The 17,157-nt window shown below is 39.3% G+C and overlaps 2 protein-coding genes across 5 annotated transcripts in view; both read left to right on the forward strand.

Moving 5' to 3' along the window:
* Window positions 1-17,157, forward strand: part of LOC111341234 (uncharacterized) — a 35,840-nt gene that overhangs the window by 11,978 nt on the left and 6,705 nt on the right. For all 4 annotated transcript variants that reach the window (XM_022948187.2, XM_088754387.1, XM_088754388.1 and 1 more), the window contains 11 exons: window positions 266-322; window positions 551-617; window positions 1,096-1,144; window positions 1,251-1,314; window positions 2,050-2,115; window positions 2,607-2,792; window positions 4,025-4,102; window positions 5,076-5,186; window positions 7,247-7,322; window positions 16,548-16,620; window positions 17,069-17,111. In XM_022948187.2, the coding sequence (XP_022803922.2) occupies window positions 266-322; window positions 551-617; window positions 1,096-1,144; window positions 1,251-1,314; window positions 2,050-2,115; window positions 2,607-2,792; window positions 4,025-4,102; window positions 5,076-5,186; window positions 7,247-7,322; window positions 16,548-16,620; window positions 17,069-17,111 (870 nt within the window). The remainder of the gene's footprint in view (window positions 1-265; window positions 323-550; window positions 618-1,095; window positions 1,145-1,250; window positions 1,315-2,049; window positions 2,116-2,606; window positions 2,793-4,024; window positions 4,103-5,075; window positions 5,187-7,246; window positions 7,323-16,547; window positions 16,621-17,068; window positions 17,112-17,157) is intronic.
* LOC148735070 (adenosine receptor A3-like) lies at window positions 7,671-11,236 on the forward strand. The gene has a single exon (XM_088754396.1). The coding sequence runs from the start codon at window positions 9,727-9,729 to the stop codon at window positions 10,714-10,716; it is 990 nt and encodes a 329-aa protein (XP_088610522.1). The 5' UTR covers window positions 7,671-9,726; the 3' UTR covers window positions 10,717-11,236.

The following is a 17,157-nucleotide window of genomic DNA, read 5'->3' on the forward strand; positions in this document are numbered from 1 at the left end:
GGGAGGGGTAGGTACGCAGTTGCCTAGATACTTACATTCATCCGTGAATTTTGAAGTGAGTGTTTCATTCTTTGCCGATTTTCAAAATCGCTTTACAGAGTGAGCTCTTCAGCGATAGATCCTTTCCGGTTAGCGATGAGAGTTAGAAAAGGTTGTCATATGTTTTAGGGCTACACTTTGTTAGGCAATGCGCGCACTAACTTGGTTTTTGTTGGTTCTTTTTTTTTTTCTTTTTTTCTGTTGTTTTCTTTTTTTTTTTTTTTAGGGTAATTCATTACTCAATCAGACCAAAGCTTTAGATGCCGAACAACCCTCCTCTGAGGTATGAAAGAGTAGGCATCTTATGTTGAGTATTTCTCGATATGCAGGTGTATTTGCAACTTAGACTTTCTGAGGTGACAGGTTTCCAGTCAGATCTTGACTAGATCGCCTTTGCATTCAACAAAATTTTTAACTCATGAAACGGTTTGCGTATTCTCGGCAGAATATCTTGTACATTTTTTTTTTTTCTTTTTTTTTTTTTTTTGATATATCGATTTCATTTTCCTAGGACCTATCTGTCGAAACGATGTTCCGGTGCTTAAAATCTCCTTTTGGATGGAGCAGTTCTCGATCCGGTTTGTGTTGCTAAAGGTCTAGCGTTAACTCGGGATTAGACATCTGAAGAACTAGAATTGACACCATAAGTTATAAAGATGATTGCCGTGCCTTATTATTGATTAGAATTTTAAGATGAGTTGATACTGTCTACGATGCTGTCATCTCAAGTGCCATCTCGAGGATGGCATATTACTTTAAAATTTGCACTGATAAGGAGTGGACACGAAACTATACCCCATCCTTAAAGAATATTCTGGTATTGAGATGGAGAGGCACGCTTAAGAGAACTACAACATGTGAAGAACGAGCTTTTGTCCCGGCGTGTTTTCTCCTATGACTGCCGGCCTGTGCCAGCTGCAGGCGGTCGTTCAGGGAGGAAGATCGATAAAGCGAAAAACAGCCAAGGCGTGGAAAGATCTGGCCATTTTTCAATCGCTCAGCTTTTGGATCGTTTCCACCATACATGACCTTACGTGTTTGGGTTTTGCATTTTAGGGGAAGACTCATCCAACAAGGTGTCTCTCAATTTATCAACGTTGGTCTCGTAAGTCTCGATTGTCTATTACTCTGTACACTTTGTAACATGAGTGGAATATTGATTCTGATCGAATTTTTGATGTTGATTCTCTATATGAAATTTGAAATTTAAGGGACGAAGTTCCTCCATGGACGAACGCTCTTCAACTGGGGCCGCTTTCTTCTGTCTTATCGCAAGTAAGATTGCTTTTAAAATTATCATAACTCTCCTGCACTTTTCATGGAATAATATTTTTATTTTTCCTATCCTTCAAATCGTTTTCGAAGCATGCTGATCAGAGTTCGAAATTGTCAACATTGCAGTGATGATGGTTTTGGAATATTTTTTAATTTTATAATGCTGAAATAGTTTTGAGATACAATGAAATATATGAAGTTCATATATTTTGTACTGCGGTATTAGATACACATGATGCACGATCCTCGCAGTAGATAGCGCTATTTAAGCAATAGCGAAAATCAGACCTGAAAAAAATCAGGCCTGTACGGGATTCGAACCACTGACCTCTGCGATACTAGTGCAGCGCTCTACCAATTGAGCTAACAAGCCAACTGAGAGCAGGCCGTTAAGTTCATTCGTAGTAAACCCGTGATGATAAATCAGATACAATGAATATATGGAAGTTCATATATTTTGAACTGCGGTTGTAGATACGTATGATGCACGATCCTCGCAGTAGATAGCGCTATTTAAGCAATAGGTTTATTACGAATGAACTTAACGGCCTGCTCCCAGTTGGCTTGTTAGCTCAATTGGTAGAGCGCTACACTAGTATCGCAGAGGTCAGTGGTTCGAATCCCGTACAGGCCTGATTTTTTTCAGGTCTGATTTTCGCTATTGCTTAAGTAGCGCTATGTACTGCGAGGATCGTGCATCATATGTATGAAATAGTTTTGTTTCTTACTCACTAGGTATTTCTTCAGACCGTTGAATGTTTAGCAGATACCAGGTGGGAACTGCGTCGAATGGGGCAACAGGTATTAACTAAATTTACTTTGACGAAGAAAAAACCGTTCGAACAACTTTGATTCAACCCATTAAGGCGTAACGCCTCTCACGTTCAAGTCCCATAGAGCTCCTCCTAATAAAGGTTATAAAAAGCTGTCGAGGAATTCCCATTCGTGATACAGAGAGATTTTTGATGGAGCGTGGTAAAACCCAAACAATGAAACGACCACTGGTCATAAAAGGGAAAAAATGACCGTGTCAGTGATACACGAGTACAGCACGCAGGAGAACGAGAATGACGAAGTCGCGAAAGGTTTTGGTTTTGCATCTGATTAGTTGTGAGAGTAACGCAATCACGTGATATTGAATCCAAAAAAGCAATACAATCTTGGATTTTTTTCCAAACTCAACTTAAAATCACTAACACGTTAGTAACGGCCTTCTTTAAAGGATATTTACTGCTCCGTTTATGACCATTTTACCTTTCCTAAATTGTTGTTGTTGTTGTCATGATTTTAAGGTTCTTCCGCTGGCTACAGAAGTGGTTCGGTGGTTTGACATGAAACCATTAGAAATCCTCTGGGACAATTTCCTGTCACGTGATCACACCCTGTTGTGTTACGGCAGCTGTATTGCCCTCAGATATTCCGTTCTGCATGCTGGTCGCTTGATGCATTTCTTGGAGCAGCCTCCGCCGAATTGGAAGGTGTTTATCCTTAGGTTTCTAAATTTTCCCTATCCAAACTCCCAAACTTGTTGAAAATTCCGTAAAAGAAACAACGAAGAAAAACCACGCAAGATTTTTTGTTTTCTGTTTATGGCGTCAGCACACCTCCATTAAATCCGGGTCTTTTTATTTTTAAACTGTCAATCAATAACATAACTCAGTAACATAACTTCCGGCAAAACTAACTTCCGGTTCGCTCGTTTTCTTTTTTTCTTTTTTTTTTAAATAATTCTCTTAGAAAACGAAAGAACAGAAAATAATCCTTAACAGAAGGTATTGTAGACAAGGCGTTTTTAGAGCTAGAGAACTGTCGTGACACCCAAACAGGGACTTTGCGTAAACCAGTAAGGCGACGGCAATGAGAACGCGTGAAACAAAGGACTAATGAGCAGGGGGAAAAAAACTCTGTTAGTTGTCATCTCCTTATCATTAACCTAAAATCGTCAAATTTTGTGTATTCTGAGAACGCAAATCCCAACAGCAAATTATTTACATATCTTCTTGGAAACCAACGACACCTTCGCTTGTTACTCTGAATTAAAGGTGTGATGCCCCGTAATGACGCAAAACTCTTAAGACAATACAAGTCTCTAACCAATTGAGCTAACCGCCTCCCGGTCAGCTCAATTGGTTAGAGCGCCGGATTGTTTTGCGCGGGAGGTCGAGGGTTCGAGCCCCGGCCGGACCGATACTCATGGTCTTAAAGTAAGTGAGGAGAATTTGCTACCTTTCTATAATCAAGAAATGGATAGATATTCTAGTCTTCTCGGGTAAGGAAGAATAAACCGTAGGCCCCGTCTCCTGCAGGGTTAGGGGTAGGAGACGTTAATTTCCCACGCACGAGAATACTGTGTTGTGGATGTCCTCCCTTGGGGTGGGATGGGTGGGAATTGGCCCTGAAAAGCCCCCATGGGGAGTGGTCAACTAACGGATGTATGTATGTATGTATGTATGTATAGCGTCATGATAGCGTAAGGTCCCTTATGTAGTGCTGGACTGGCATCTCATGTAACAGGAGTACCAATGCTCCAGTTCGCTTCATGATAAGCTCCTGTGGTTAAAATGAGTCAGCCTCTTATGCAGACTTTGCTTTCACATTTCTGTCCGTTTTTGGTCCTGGGAAATGAAAGAATTATGATATATGTTGGTTGTTGTAGACGGATCTACGCAATGAATAATCTTTAGAAGCTCAACCTTTTTTCCGTCTCTAGGATCCAGAAAGCTGTGGTCGGGCGGCACTGACGGTTGTAGAAGAAATTAAACGAGGGCTGAAGAGGTGGTTACATCAGGTGGGTTTGTTGTCCACCGAGCATGGCCCACGTAGCCACTTTTCAGTAAGGTTACCAGTGACTCACAAAAAAGTTAGCTACCACTTGTTTTGTTTTAAGCAGAGTGGGTTTTCGATTGACTTCTAATAAATCTGAATCGCTGAGGCAAATGGATCTTGGGAAAAAAAGAAAAGAAAAATAAAGTGTCCATTTAGCGAAGTTAGAGGCGAGAGGGTATGGGGCAAAAAAGTTATGGGCTCTTATCTGTTCACGGTGACTTTTTGGCTTAAAAGACTGCAAGTCAGGGCAAAGTGTCAAGAGCTCGTCATTTTATATAACTAAGTACGAAGGTAATGTTAACTATACCTACCCATATCATAGTACAATTAGAAAGTAGGCTCTGTGGCTTTTTCCAACGTTGCAAAGAGGTACAAGTTAAACACGAAGGCGCGCTATATAAGGAAGTCCTCCCTGAGAAGACTATATAAGGAAGTCTTCCCTGGGAAGACCTGGGCTCATTAGTCACTCAACGTTGACGTGTGCGGGTCAAATTTAATTGCTGGTAGACGAACAAAAGGAGCTAATGAGATATCTATTGTTTACTTCCACCAGCATGGTGGCATGAGGTAACGTGCGAACCACCTACTTCGATCTCAAATTTACCGCCACAAATAAAGACAGTTTCCATTGGAGAAAGGAAATACAAATCTCAAAATTCTTGTATTGTGACTATGACATAAAACAATTTTGAGGAATGCGCCCGCTGTTCACTGCTTTGGAGTAGCTGTAGCTCAAGCTGACTTGACTCTAAGAGTTCTACATCACACGACAGTTGATTTACAAATGGTCCAGTGGGACCTAAGGCTCCTTTTATAGCGCGCCTTCGTGTTTAAGGAACATCGGATGACTTGTGAAGAGGAGATTTAGACAATGTTTAGAAGCTGAAAGTACCTCATTGCTGATGTCTCTTCTCTTTTAATTCTTTTCCTTGCAGGTCTACGATCTATTCACAGATTCATGTTTTGATAAGCTGTCAGTTGTCGCCATGGAAACGATTATGATGTCTCACATTTGTTTTCCCTATGAACCAGACAACTTTGACCAGGTTACAAAATTAATGTAATTGGCCAATCAGGCGTCACTTGTCTGCATAATTCAGGCGAGGAAAAACTGGCGCGAGGCGCGCGTGAAGGGTTAGTTACACGCGAGGAAGAGCCGCCAAATTGCCGGCGAGAAACATCTTTATGCTTTCGCGAGGGCGCCAATTTTTTCTCTCTTTGTCTCCCTTGCACGACTAACTCATGGCGCTCACTCGCGCTTGCGTCAGCTCGACCAAAGAGAGGGGAAAATTTAGCCTGTTCTTTAGAATAGGTTGTTAAGGGTGATAAATTTTAATAAATTTCTTTAGATAAAGGAGGCAGTGTCGTGACTCTGAGAAGTCTAGAATATACACCACTTTCATAAATGGCTGCCGGATTGATATTTTGTTTAAATTCAAATTAGCCTCACTAGCCTCGCTTGAGATAATGTATTCTTTTGAATTTTGAACTGGAGAACGAGGCCAGAAAGGCTAATTTAAATTTAAACAAAAGAATATTAATGCGGCAGCCATTTATGAAAGTGGTCAATGAAGTAATCTCTTGACAACTTTCTCCTTGTTTTCTTAGATAATAAGGTTCTTTTATCCTTATTTGAAATATTTAAGTGGATCCGTATAGAATCCAAGGGTGGAGTTCTAGCAACGTCCGACGATAAACTACCTTTAACTTGCAAAAACCAAAAGTTCTCTTTTATTTAAAGAGCGTTTTGTTACTTGATAGGCTTCTGTAAGTGGGGTGTGGTCATTTGTAATGGCTAAGGATGGGCCGATACGACTTTTTCGAATCGATACGATACCGAGTACGATATTTACTTTTTCTTCGATATCGATACCGATACTGGGACGTCGTGGAAATGAATAGTAAGTCACATGATCTGAGTGACTAAACGAGACACTCTCGCACGGTTTTCTGTTCAGTTCTCCATAGTAGCATCAACAAGACAGTCAAAAATGTCAAAAATCTTAATTTATTGGGACTCATTTTTAATTTTCCCTAGGAAATGAAGAATACCACAATGGTACAATCTTTCTACTTACTTATAATATTAAGCAATTTGCAACTTTCACTTGCATTCGGGATCATATGGCGTACACTGAAAGGCTATCAGTCACTGCACTCACTGGTCACTGATAATAACCAACCAAGGGTGCCTGACTTATTATGGATCCTGCGCTTCAGTACACGATACATCAGAGACTCCCAGGCATACAGGACCATACAGGGTGCCATGCTCAGTTTAGAACTATTTTACCTTTCTCAGTGCTCTTCTCGCTCGAGGTTTTTCTTTGGTCAGCAGGCATAGTTTGTGACTCATTTTTTGTTACTCCAGATATGTCCTTGCAATGCCTGGATTGTTGTGAGTCGTGATTTTGTTGCCGTAGTACTGAGTGACTTTACATTTACAGTTATTGAAATCGGGTTCTATTTTACAGTGAAATGTTGTGCTAGGGTATGGAAGAAACCGCCACTTTGACCGGTACGCTGCGGCAATCTTACATAGCACACAACTGTACACATGCACGATCTCGAGCCCGGAGTCTTTTCGGCTGCTTGTCAGCGGTTAGTCGCGGGAGATTTAAAGCACGGGTAGGTCACGTGCAGTATCGAAAGAATCGATGCACTTCGCTAGTATTGATATTTTTCGATCCCACCTCGGTATCGCTGGATTGAATATTTGGTATCGGTATCGGCCCATCCCTAGTAATGGCATAATTTTGGTTGTTTTAGAGAGGGTCCGCCTTGTGCAAAATGAGGATCTGTTGGGGGCGACTAAACTTTTTTATATACTATACTACTTTGGATTAATGTCAGTATCTGAACAACTGCGCACCCACCCCTCCCCTATCCCTACACTGAACCTAACTTGTTGTCAGTTGACCGATGGTAGGTTAGGGGAGGGGTAGGTACGCAGTTGTTCCATTATTCGTCGCTCATATCGGGCACTGGGATTTAAAACCTCAGTCAATGTGTCCTGGTTCCTTTGGCATGTTTACCCTGAGTGTTTGTCAATGATTGCAATTTTGCCCTTTTTTGCTATAAACTTTCTTTTTTATTCTCCTAACAGAAACTTAAAGGAGAAGAAATTGTTTTAAACAAAATACTCGTTCTTTACGCTTATACGTATCCAGAAAGTCCTCTAGGTGAGTCAATGTGACCGGTATTATTAACATATTTGAATCATTGACCAAGCTAGTTCGGTACAGATGGCTGGAAATTGGCAGATTTTTTTTGTTTGTTTGTTTGTTTTTTTTTTTTTTTTTCGCATTTTTTATGGCCGCGACGAAATCGAGGTCGATAAAAATGAAAAAAAAGGAACGAGGCTAATATTCAGCCATCTTAATTGAACAAGCTTGGTCAGTGAAGGATTTATTTTATTATAAGAGATTTCGCTTAAGGATTAAGAATGTCTAGTTTACTTCGAGAGATGGAAAAGAAAGCCAACTGTGTTTGTAGCACAATCAACTTACGGAAGTCATTTGGTTTTTTTATTTTATTTTCGTATTTTACTGTCCTTTGTCGCTTTTGGTGTTTCTATCGCCGGCATTTTCCAAGAATTACGAACTTATCTCGACTAAATTCAATTTTTTTTCATGCGCGGGATCAATTTTAATTTTTGGAGTCGCTTGAAATTTCTTAAAAACATCCGATACTCTCAAGACGTTTGAGAGAATAATTATTTCACTGGAGATTCTGTGTGAAAGTTGTTTGGCTGGCGAGCTTATAACCAGGGGAAAGTTTTATATGTTAAGTCATTCCTTTTTGTCTTTATGTCCTTTTTTGTTGTTTATTTTTGCTTTTTTTCCATAACAACGTTATAAGGTAAACGGACATCGACCTGAAATGGTACTGTTGGTCACAGGCAACAGTCCATTCTAGGATTACCCTTATCCTGACGATCGCACGACGCCATTTAATATTATGACGTCACTGAGAAGTGTGGGTCGTAATTAATGTCACCCTTTACACTTTCTCATTGATGCGTTCTCACCTTTTTAGACGAAGCGATAAAACCTTTTTGTCTGTATACATTCTAAGATTGAGGTTCAGCTTCTTTTCTTCTTTCCTGTGGGTTTCTTGCACGGAAAACTCAAACTCCCATTTCAGTAAAATTTGTGATATGCCTCGAGGAACAGTGAATGATATTATCGATTGCGCAGGCTTCGACTTTCGGTTTTTTTCCCGGCTGAACTCCATAAGGATTTCCTCCTGGTAGTTGTCTCTTTTTCCTTTTAAATCGTAGATTCCTCAATCTTGGTTCGATTTCATTCGATTGACTTGCTCGCGGTAAACTCCAACAGTGATTAATTTGACTTCCGGTACAAAGTTCTGGCATAGAGAAATAAACATCGACTCGGGTGGATGAATTTCAGTTGTCATGTCCAGAACTTGCGGGGTTTGCAAGCGTTATGAATGCTCAACAACGCAAATCTTTCCTAAGAATCTTAAGTAATGTTCGATTTGAGATCTTTTTGACATTTCTGTATTTGTGCGGATTTAATTGTTGCAAGTGAATGTGAGGAAATATTACGTTTGACTTTAAAGATGTTGATTTAATGTTACGTGCAGAAGTATAGAAAGAACAGACTGAAGATGTTTACATTTACAGATACTGGAGCACCAACATGCCTATGGGTTTTACGGTGGCAAGAATGATTTCACCAGGTGGCGCAATTTTCAATTCGAATTTTCAAGTTTTTCAATTTGCAAACGGTCTCAGGGCATTAGCAATGATTTTAAGTTAACAAAGGTAACTTTTAACCCTAGTTAATATTGAAAATATGCTAAGGGTTTACTGTTAACTGCATGATATCACCTACAGGGAGCAATCTTTATTTTACACCATTGATACTTTGCTAGAAATTGAACATATGAGGAACATTTGTTACATAAGCTACTTTTCAATCTTTTGATTTTTTTTTCCTCGAAGAAAAAGTAGGAGAAACTCAATTCTGAGCAAAAATAAAGTAAATAATACGTAGGTTTTGGCTTTGTTTAGCTGCAGGTGTCCCAAGGTTAAAAAGAAGGTTTAGCCGATTCGGTCTTTAATTATTTTGAGGATAAATTGCTTTTTTCGTATGCAAAACTGTCTTTTTTGTGCACAGAATTATTAAGGTCCTCCCTAAAAGCTAGATTTATTTTTTAAGAGATATTTAAATCAGGAGCAGCGACTTTTCGTTTAAACAAATTGAAACCACGCAGTTACAATGACAACGTTTATTATCCACGCGAAGAAATTCTGAATTTTATGGGGCGGTTTGATATTAATTATGAGTTTGGTAGTCTTACAGATCTTAGTTGGCGGGCGGTGAGGCAATTGTAAAAGATCACGAAACATTAATACTGTATTCTGCGAGCATTGTCGACACATACACGTCGTGTGAGGAAGTTTTGTCAGAACTCACCCGTATGACTGATTTGTTTTCTTGACATCACCCCAGTTATGCAAATTTAAAAACTGGATTATCCACCTTCGAGTGAAGTCATTCAACTAATTTTTGTTAAAGGCAGGAAGTTAACCAAATAATTGCAAGAGGCAGCGATAAGATGAAGATCTCGTCTTGCGAAGCGGTCCTACAATACGTCCCGGCACTTGCCGAATTTGCCGATCTTCGCTCGACGTTCGTGGTTAATTTGGTGCTCAATGTTCTTCTTTGTCATACAGCGGTAGCGCTAAACCTGCTCACGATTCACGCATTACGGAAAACCTGGTCGTTTCCAAAGACGTTAAAAATCTTGCTCTTGAGTCTTGCTTTTTCTGATATTGGAGTCGGTTTAGTGGTCCATCCGTTTTACATTTCTCTTCTAGTGAAGTGGTTGCACCATAGCACGCCTAGCTGTGTGGCCTACAAGATATTTTTCATGCTCATGTCTCTGTTTGCATTGGCGTCGTTTTTCGGTGTTGTTCTTATAAGCATGGACAGAATCCTGGCGATTCAGTTCCACCTCAGATACAAAGAAATCGTAACTCACACGCGCGTTGTTGTTGTGGTGATCGCCATTTGGGTTTTCAGTGCTTCTCTGTCTATAACACCAGCATGGTTCCCGAAGGAAAGTTCTCTTATCGTATTCTCTGTTGGAACTGCCTGCCTCATATTTACTACCCTGGTCTACTGTAAGATTTTTTTGGTTTTACGACGCCATAAAACTCAGATTATAGCCCTTCAGTCGCAGCATGCACCACAGAACAGTGACATGGGTAACTTAACAAGTCTTTCAAAATCAGCGGTCAGTTTATTCTACGTCTATGTAGTGTTTATGGTGTGCTATTTACCAAGAGGAGGAAGTTTGATTGGAACATCTATTTTAGAACGAAGTACAGTGATAAAAGGTTTTCTTCTTTGTTCGTGGACCCTGGTGTTTCTTAATTCGTCGTTGAATCCGGTAATCTACTGTTTAAAGATGAGACACTTTCGGCGTGCTGTTGGAGACATTTTAAGGAACATGCGTTTTCGCAGAACTGGCTCCCAAAGCGGTCGTAGAACTTTTCCTGATTGCCGCGGTGAAGACGTGACCCGTTTTCCAACCGTTTTGTAAACGCTTTACGAACGATTTTGCAATTGAGCGTGAACTGCAAGTGATCGAGTGAAAGAGTTGCTTTATTCAAAAACGCGGGTAATTTGAAAGGAGCTATAGCTTAAGTTGATGCTTGTGAGAATCGAATACTTTGTAAACCGTTCTGGCAACTTAGGTATGATTCACTTCCATTAAGAGTGAAATGTGAACACTATAAGAAGAAATCTGAAACGAGATATTTTTCGTTTTTGATTAATCAGATATCAAAAAGTATAACGAGATTAACTGCGATTTTTTTCAATAGGTGAATTAATTATGAAGAGATACGTTTTTCTTAATTTGTTTTTGATTTGTGAGACATGAAAAGGAAGAAACGTATTTGCAGCGTACATGGCGCGAAATATTTATAATTAATTAAGGGAGAAGTAGAAAACGCTATTAAAATTTCATTGTCAATTGTTAACCATCGCAAAGACAAATCGTTGTAATAATAATAATAAATGACGAGTTTCCTGCTGATAAATCCCTGGACTCTTCGCTACTGATGATAGACCGGTTCACGCTCTTGAGTGCATGCTGGGTAATTAGGGCAAGCAAATCCAAAATGGCGGACACGCTCGGCTACACTCTTTTGCTTGATCTGAATACTTAATGAATATCGGCTTTGTTTCAGAACTGGTCGCAATTTTTAGTATTGACAGTTCAAGATAAAAGTCACAGCTACATTTTGAGCTCTGTATTTTCGATTTTAATGCGTCAAAAAATAAGATATATAATGGTTAACTACCGATGTTGTGTTGGAGGTTGTAACAACGACTCAAGATATCCAAAAAAGATAGTGAAACGGTCACATGTCGAAAATCTTCGCTGGCATTTTATTCCGAAGGATCCAAAGAAAAGAGCCCAATGGATTGCCAGCATATCCAAAGGACTTGTTGGATTCGAACCCGGCAACTACAAGACTGTTTGTTCGAATCACTTTCAATATGGAAAGCCAACGTACTCCTCACCAACTCCAACTTTGTATATGGTGCCAAGTGACTCTAACAAACCTTCACCCAAGAAAAGAAAGCTTGTGGCAAGACACGAAGTTGTCTCTACTGCTGAGGCATCCAATAACTCAAGCTTCAAAGAAGAAGGAACTCAATGCTTGATAATAAATCCGCTAACATACGGAAGTATGAAGTTTGCTGATTTAACAACAGAGCAAGATGTCCAGCGTTTCACTGGATTCCCTAACGTAGAAACATTTCAATTGATGTTTAATACACTCTTTGAAAAAGCCATGTGTATGCACTACTGGAAAGGAGACAAAGAAAGTGCTTTGAAGGACACCACCAAGCCCAGGTCAAATAATGTACAGAGAGCTCTAACCTTGGAGCAAGAGTTTTTGCTAACCATGATGCGAATCAAGCTAGGACTCTTTGTATTTGATCTGGCTTTAAGGTTCAAAGTTTCCGAGGCGACTGTCAGCTCTGTCTTTACCACTTGGGTTAAGCTGATGTCTAAAGAATTAAAGTGGATGATTTCCTGGCCAGATAGGTATTTAATTCAAAGAAATATGCCTGATATGTTTCGACGATATTACAGAAAGTGTAGAGTCATCATTGACTGCACAGAACTATTCTCTGAAACCCCATCAAGCTTAGAGAATGCGGCAATGTGTTGGTCAAATTACAAACAACACTACACGTTAAAGTTTTTGATAGGGATAACACCAAATGGCCACATATCATTTGTCTCTGAGACCTTCAGTGGGAGGTCATCTGATGTTTTTATTGTAGAAAACAGTGGTTTCTTAAACTATCTTCAGCCACATGACCAAGTTATGGCAGACAGGGGATTCAAGATTCATGACCTGTTAGCATACTACCAATGTTCTCTAACAATTCCACCCTCCAAGCATTCCAATCTCCAGATGTCAGGTGCTGATGTTAGGAACACATCACTTATTGCTAATGTACGGATTTATGTCGAGCAGGCTATCAAGCGAATTAAAGACTTTGCTATGTTAAAGCAAGAAATTCCCATTAGCATTCTTTCCCATTTGGATGACATAATCATCATTTGTGCAGCAATATGTAATATGAAAAAGCCTTTGAGTACATAGATTTCATTTCATCAATTATGTTTGCATTTTGTACCAGTCCAAAATGTTCCCATTCAATTTTCTCACAGGTTATAAGCTATGGTAGTCAAGTTTATTTACACATCTTCTAGAATACAATTCCTTTATGGAATTACACAAACATGTTTGTATATAGCTACAACAATGTTCAAACAATAACTTTGAAACTTTAGTAATACTAAATACTATAATGTTTTGGTTTCATCCGCACTATTTTGTACTATTTAGTAGTTTGTTGAGGTCATATTGCTTCCACTCTATAATTTTAATCATTATCTATTGCTTGTTCATTGCAAAATCTGCAAATGAATGTTGATTCTTGTTCAAAATTTGAGCAGGCCCAGTGAAACCATAGCATACAACATTCACACTGAACACTGTTTTCATCATCACATTCAATTTCATCTGGCTCAAGACAGGGTTTTTCACAGACAGCACAATAATAAATAGGCCTAGTACCTAGCAACACCCTAGCAACATAAGTCTTGAAAAAAATTGTTAGATTTGGTATGATATCTTGCCACAGTTTTAAATCAAACTCAATAATTTCAATATGAGCACCACTAAGTGGAGTCCAAACAACAAAAAAGGTTTTAGGACATCCTGTTAGGGCCATTTGTCCTTGTATCTGGTAATAATAACTGTGGGTTCTCTTGAGCATGATATTCCCATTCACTAATTCTAGATAAGTTGTATTGTTCCAATGCTCATCAAATTTCATGTCTGCAAGTGAGTATGGACATTTATACTCAATACAAGAATGACCACAGCAATCGCAGTGAAAAATACCATCTGGGGTAGCTCCCACAAAAGGGTAAATTTTAGATATAAACAAGCCACAAGTCTGAAGCTTTGCATTTTTGTGTTTTTTGGATTCTTGTGCAAAGAATGATGCAGCAGCATCTCTCTCATGTTCTCTTCCCCATTTAATGGCAGGTATCATTGACAGATCGGTACAATCTAAAATTCGCTCAAGAAGAGGTGTTACTTTGCAATTTGGCTTTCTTTTTCTAAGAATTGTTTTTGTCTTTGTGTATACTTCATGAAAATGAGATGCAGTTATTCTACCTTTTCTTTGCTCTTTCCATATACTGGAGTTAGCCTGATCCCTTGTGGCCTTTTCTAATTCTTTAATGCTACTGTCATTGAAAGATAATTGTTCCAGAAATTGTCTCACTAATTCATCAGCATCTACACCATTGTTTTTAGAGGATATATCATCAGCTATAATTTGTAGTGATGGGGGAACATCATCAGAAGTTGGTGGTGCATATGAAATATGGATGACAGCATCAGGATTTATGTTTCGAAGAGAAGCTAGAAACTTTTGCTTGCTTTCTTCGGTAACAACCCTCAAGGATTCTGGCCGAGGATCAAAGTTCTGTTTTTCCTTGCTATTAATAGCATAACTTGGGTTTTCTTTGACTACCTTGTGGCTTTGGAACACCATGTCCTTTAATTTCATGGGTTGGATGTCTTTCTTGCTAGTATTATTCCACACACATGCCTTATCTGTGCAGGAAGGATCTGTGAAACCTTTCTGGTTGGCAAACTCAACTTTATATAAAAGGGCTATGACATGATTACAGCACTGACTGTATCCAGCTGTACAGCTACAATATGCCCCAAGAATTTCACCGGGAGATTTACAAATTATCCACACTTTATGAGGTTCTTCGCGAATTCTTTGAGATGGAGTGACAGATGCAAACAACAGAACTTTGTCTTGTCCATGAATTGTTTTTGAGTATACAGTGTGCACAAAACCACTTTTAAAGTATGAATACGCTTTTCTGATTTTATATTGACCAATATAGTCAGTGTCGAAAGCTTTTTTTCCAAGTATAAACGAGAATATTTGACCAATGTTTGTATGCGGCCACTTTGTTACACAGTCCTCCCAATCGACCATGGATAACGGATCCTTTATACCGCATGTGCGTAGTAGTTCTACATGTTCATTTTGTAGTGACTTGGCTTGGCTTTCGGCCGAATCTCGAATAGGCGTTTTATGTTCAAAAGCTACCAAAGCACGAGCAGCAAGATCCGAGTGTGTCCCTCCAGAGGGCAAACCTCGCTGTTTAAGATAAAACTGCAATTCCCCACATGAAAGTTCCAAAAAATCTTCGAGGTGCGTGGCCATGATCGTGTTGTTGGGATATTGAACTGTCAACGACTTTTGAACGAGATGGCAATAACATAAAGAGCTCAAAATGTAGCTGTGACTTCTATATTGAACTATAAGTATTCAGATCGAGCAAAAGAGTGTTGTTCGTATCCGCCATTTTGGATTTGCTTGCCCTAATTACCCAGCATGCACTCAAGAGCGTGAACCGGTCTATTAACACGCCGTTCAAATTTGCATTTCACAGCTATGTTATTATCTCCCAACCTATTCTAATCCTGTGATTAAGGACAAAGCGGATTAAACAACATTCTAAATTCCAATTCGATCTGGAAACAGTGGACAAGAAGAGCCACCCAGTGGATGTCCATTGCTAAATTATTATTTATTTATTATTTAAACAATTGCACGTATCCCATATCAAAGATTTTTTTCGACAAGTGAAAGAAAATATACAACAATGGCAACTTTTTGTCACAAAACTGCAGGTGTTTCTGCCGGAGTACGAGTAAATGGAAATGAAATATAAAGGAAATAAGTAAGGATTAATATCACGTGTTATTCCAGGAGAAATTAAAAAACCATTAACCATCAATGAAAATATAATCATTCTTGCCAGGCAAAGTTACGCCTTCTTTCAATGTTTTCAATTTTTAATTTTGCCCAGGGCAATCACTAAAATGAATGAAAAATGCCCTCTGTCTCAGCTAATCAGCATTGAATAACTTTGCCCTGTATGCAAAACACCAAGTCGTCAGGGCTAATTTTTTGAGCAATGTTAGGCAGACAGTGCGAGATTCAAAGTTTGCTTAGGGTTACTGTCTAGTGCCAGAATCAACTATGTTCAATTTAGCGCTAAATGAACCGAAACCAACCGATGGTTAGGTTTGGCATGGATAACAAAGCTTGCAATCATTGCAATTATGACAGGGGTTTGGATGAGGCTGAATGGTGATCATTCTTAAGTTCACCCCATTTCCTTACAGAGATGTAATAATATTTATCTACTTGATTCTCCTCTTTTAAGTCGCAAAATTCAAAAAAGTTTAAGCCAGGGATGTCACCATCAAGTGTCACCTGCACCGCTGCTGTCTCGAAAGCTTATCTTTCCTTTCTACCAAAACCTGCCTTCATATTCTCCCCACTCTTCTCGGTACATTTAGCATGGAACTGACGGGAGAATTTTTCTATCAATCAAAAATTTTTTTAGTTGGTGATGATTTCCTATATTCTCTTGACTTTCATGTTTTATTCAATAGTAATACACGTAGCTGAAGTTTGATGTTAGATATGGAGGTTAAACGGTTTTGAAATCTTTTGTTAGCAGAACCGCGCTCTAAGCCATCTTCAATTTAGCCGAACCTTTCATCTGAATATTGGGGCCGACAGCAAGCAGTGGAAGAACATATATTAGATGAAATCAAACTACTCATAGAAAATCTCTGAGCCACACTGCTTTCGTAAAACCGCGGTTTGATTAGACTTCGTGTAAATAACCGACCCTTTGCGTTTGTGGATTTTTTGGGGGTCTTGAAATAGACACCTTCGGTGGTCAACTGTAGTGTTGCGCCTGAATGTTTAATCTTAATCATCTAACAGGGGTTGTGCTGGCAAAGATTTCTCGTTTGGATGCTCATTCTTCATATATTCCACCGTCTGACGGTTTTCTCAGGTACGTATTCTGTGTATTGATGCTTTGCATGTCTTTAACTTTGTAGAAAAGGAAAAAAGTTCCCTTTTTTTGTACTTCAGTAAAGATTGGTAGCTTGATTTTCTACTGCACTTTGATGAGTCTAAGTTGTTTGTGCTGTCCCTAATTTTGCCATTTTATTTCACTGCCGAATATATCATCGATTTTTCAATGACGCATGATAGTAACACAACTGAGTCGCATCCTGTTGCCGAGCCACGAAGTGGCCAATAGAACCAGATCTTTCCACGCGATGATACAACAGGACAGGTTAGCATGCTCCTCCCCACCTAACCCACCTAGGCATTTGGTTGGTGTACCTCACCGCTCGAAGTTAATGTACTGTTATTACTTTGAGAAGAGAGGCTCTCTGGGAATTGACTGTTTTGCTGACCTTTAACGTATTTATTTATACTCTACTTCCTTTCAGTTTTTCAACGAGGGCGGCCACCGTACAGCAGCATGCACTGCAGGTTAGAGCTTAGCGTCAGTTTTCGTTTCTGTACACTATTGCGTCCT

Source organism: Stylophora pistillata, chromosome 3, assembly GCF_964205215.1.
Source record: "Stylophora pistillata chromosome 3, jaStyPist1.2, whole genome shotgun sequence".
In the NCBI taxonomy this organism is placed as follows: domain Eukaryota; kingdom Metazoa; phylum Cnidaria; class Anthozoa; order Scleractinia; family Pocilloporidae; genus Stylophora; species Stylophora pistillata.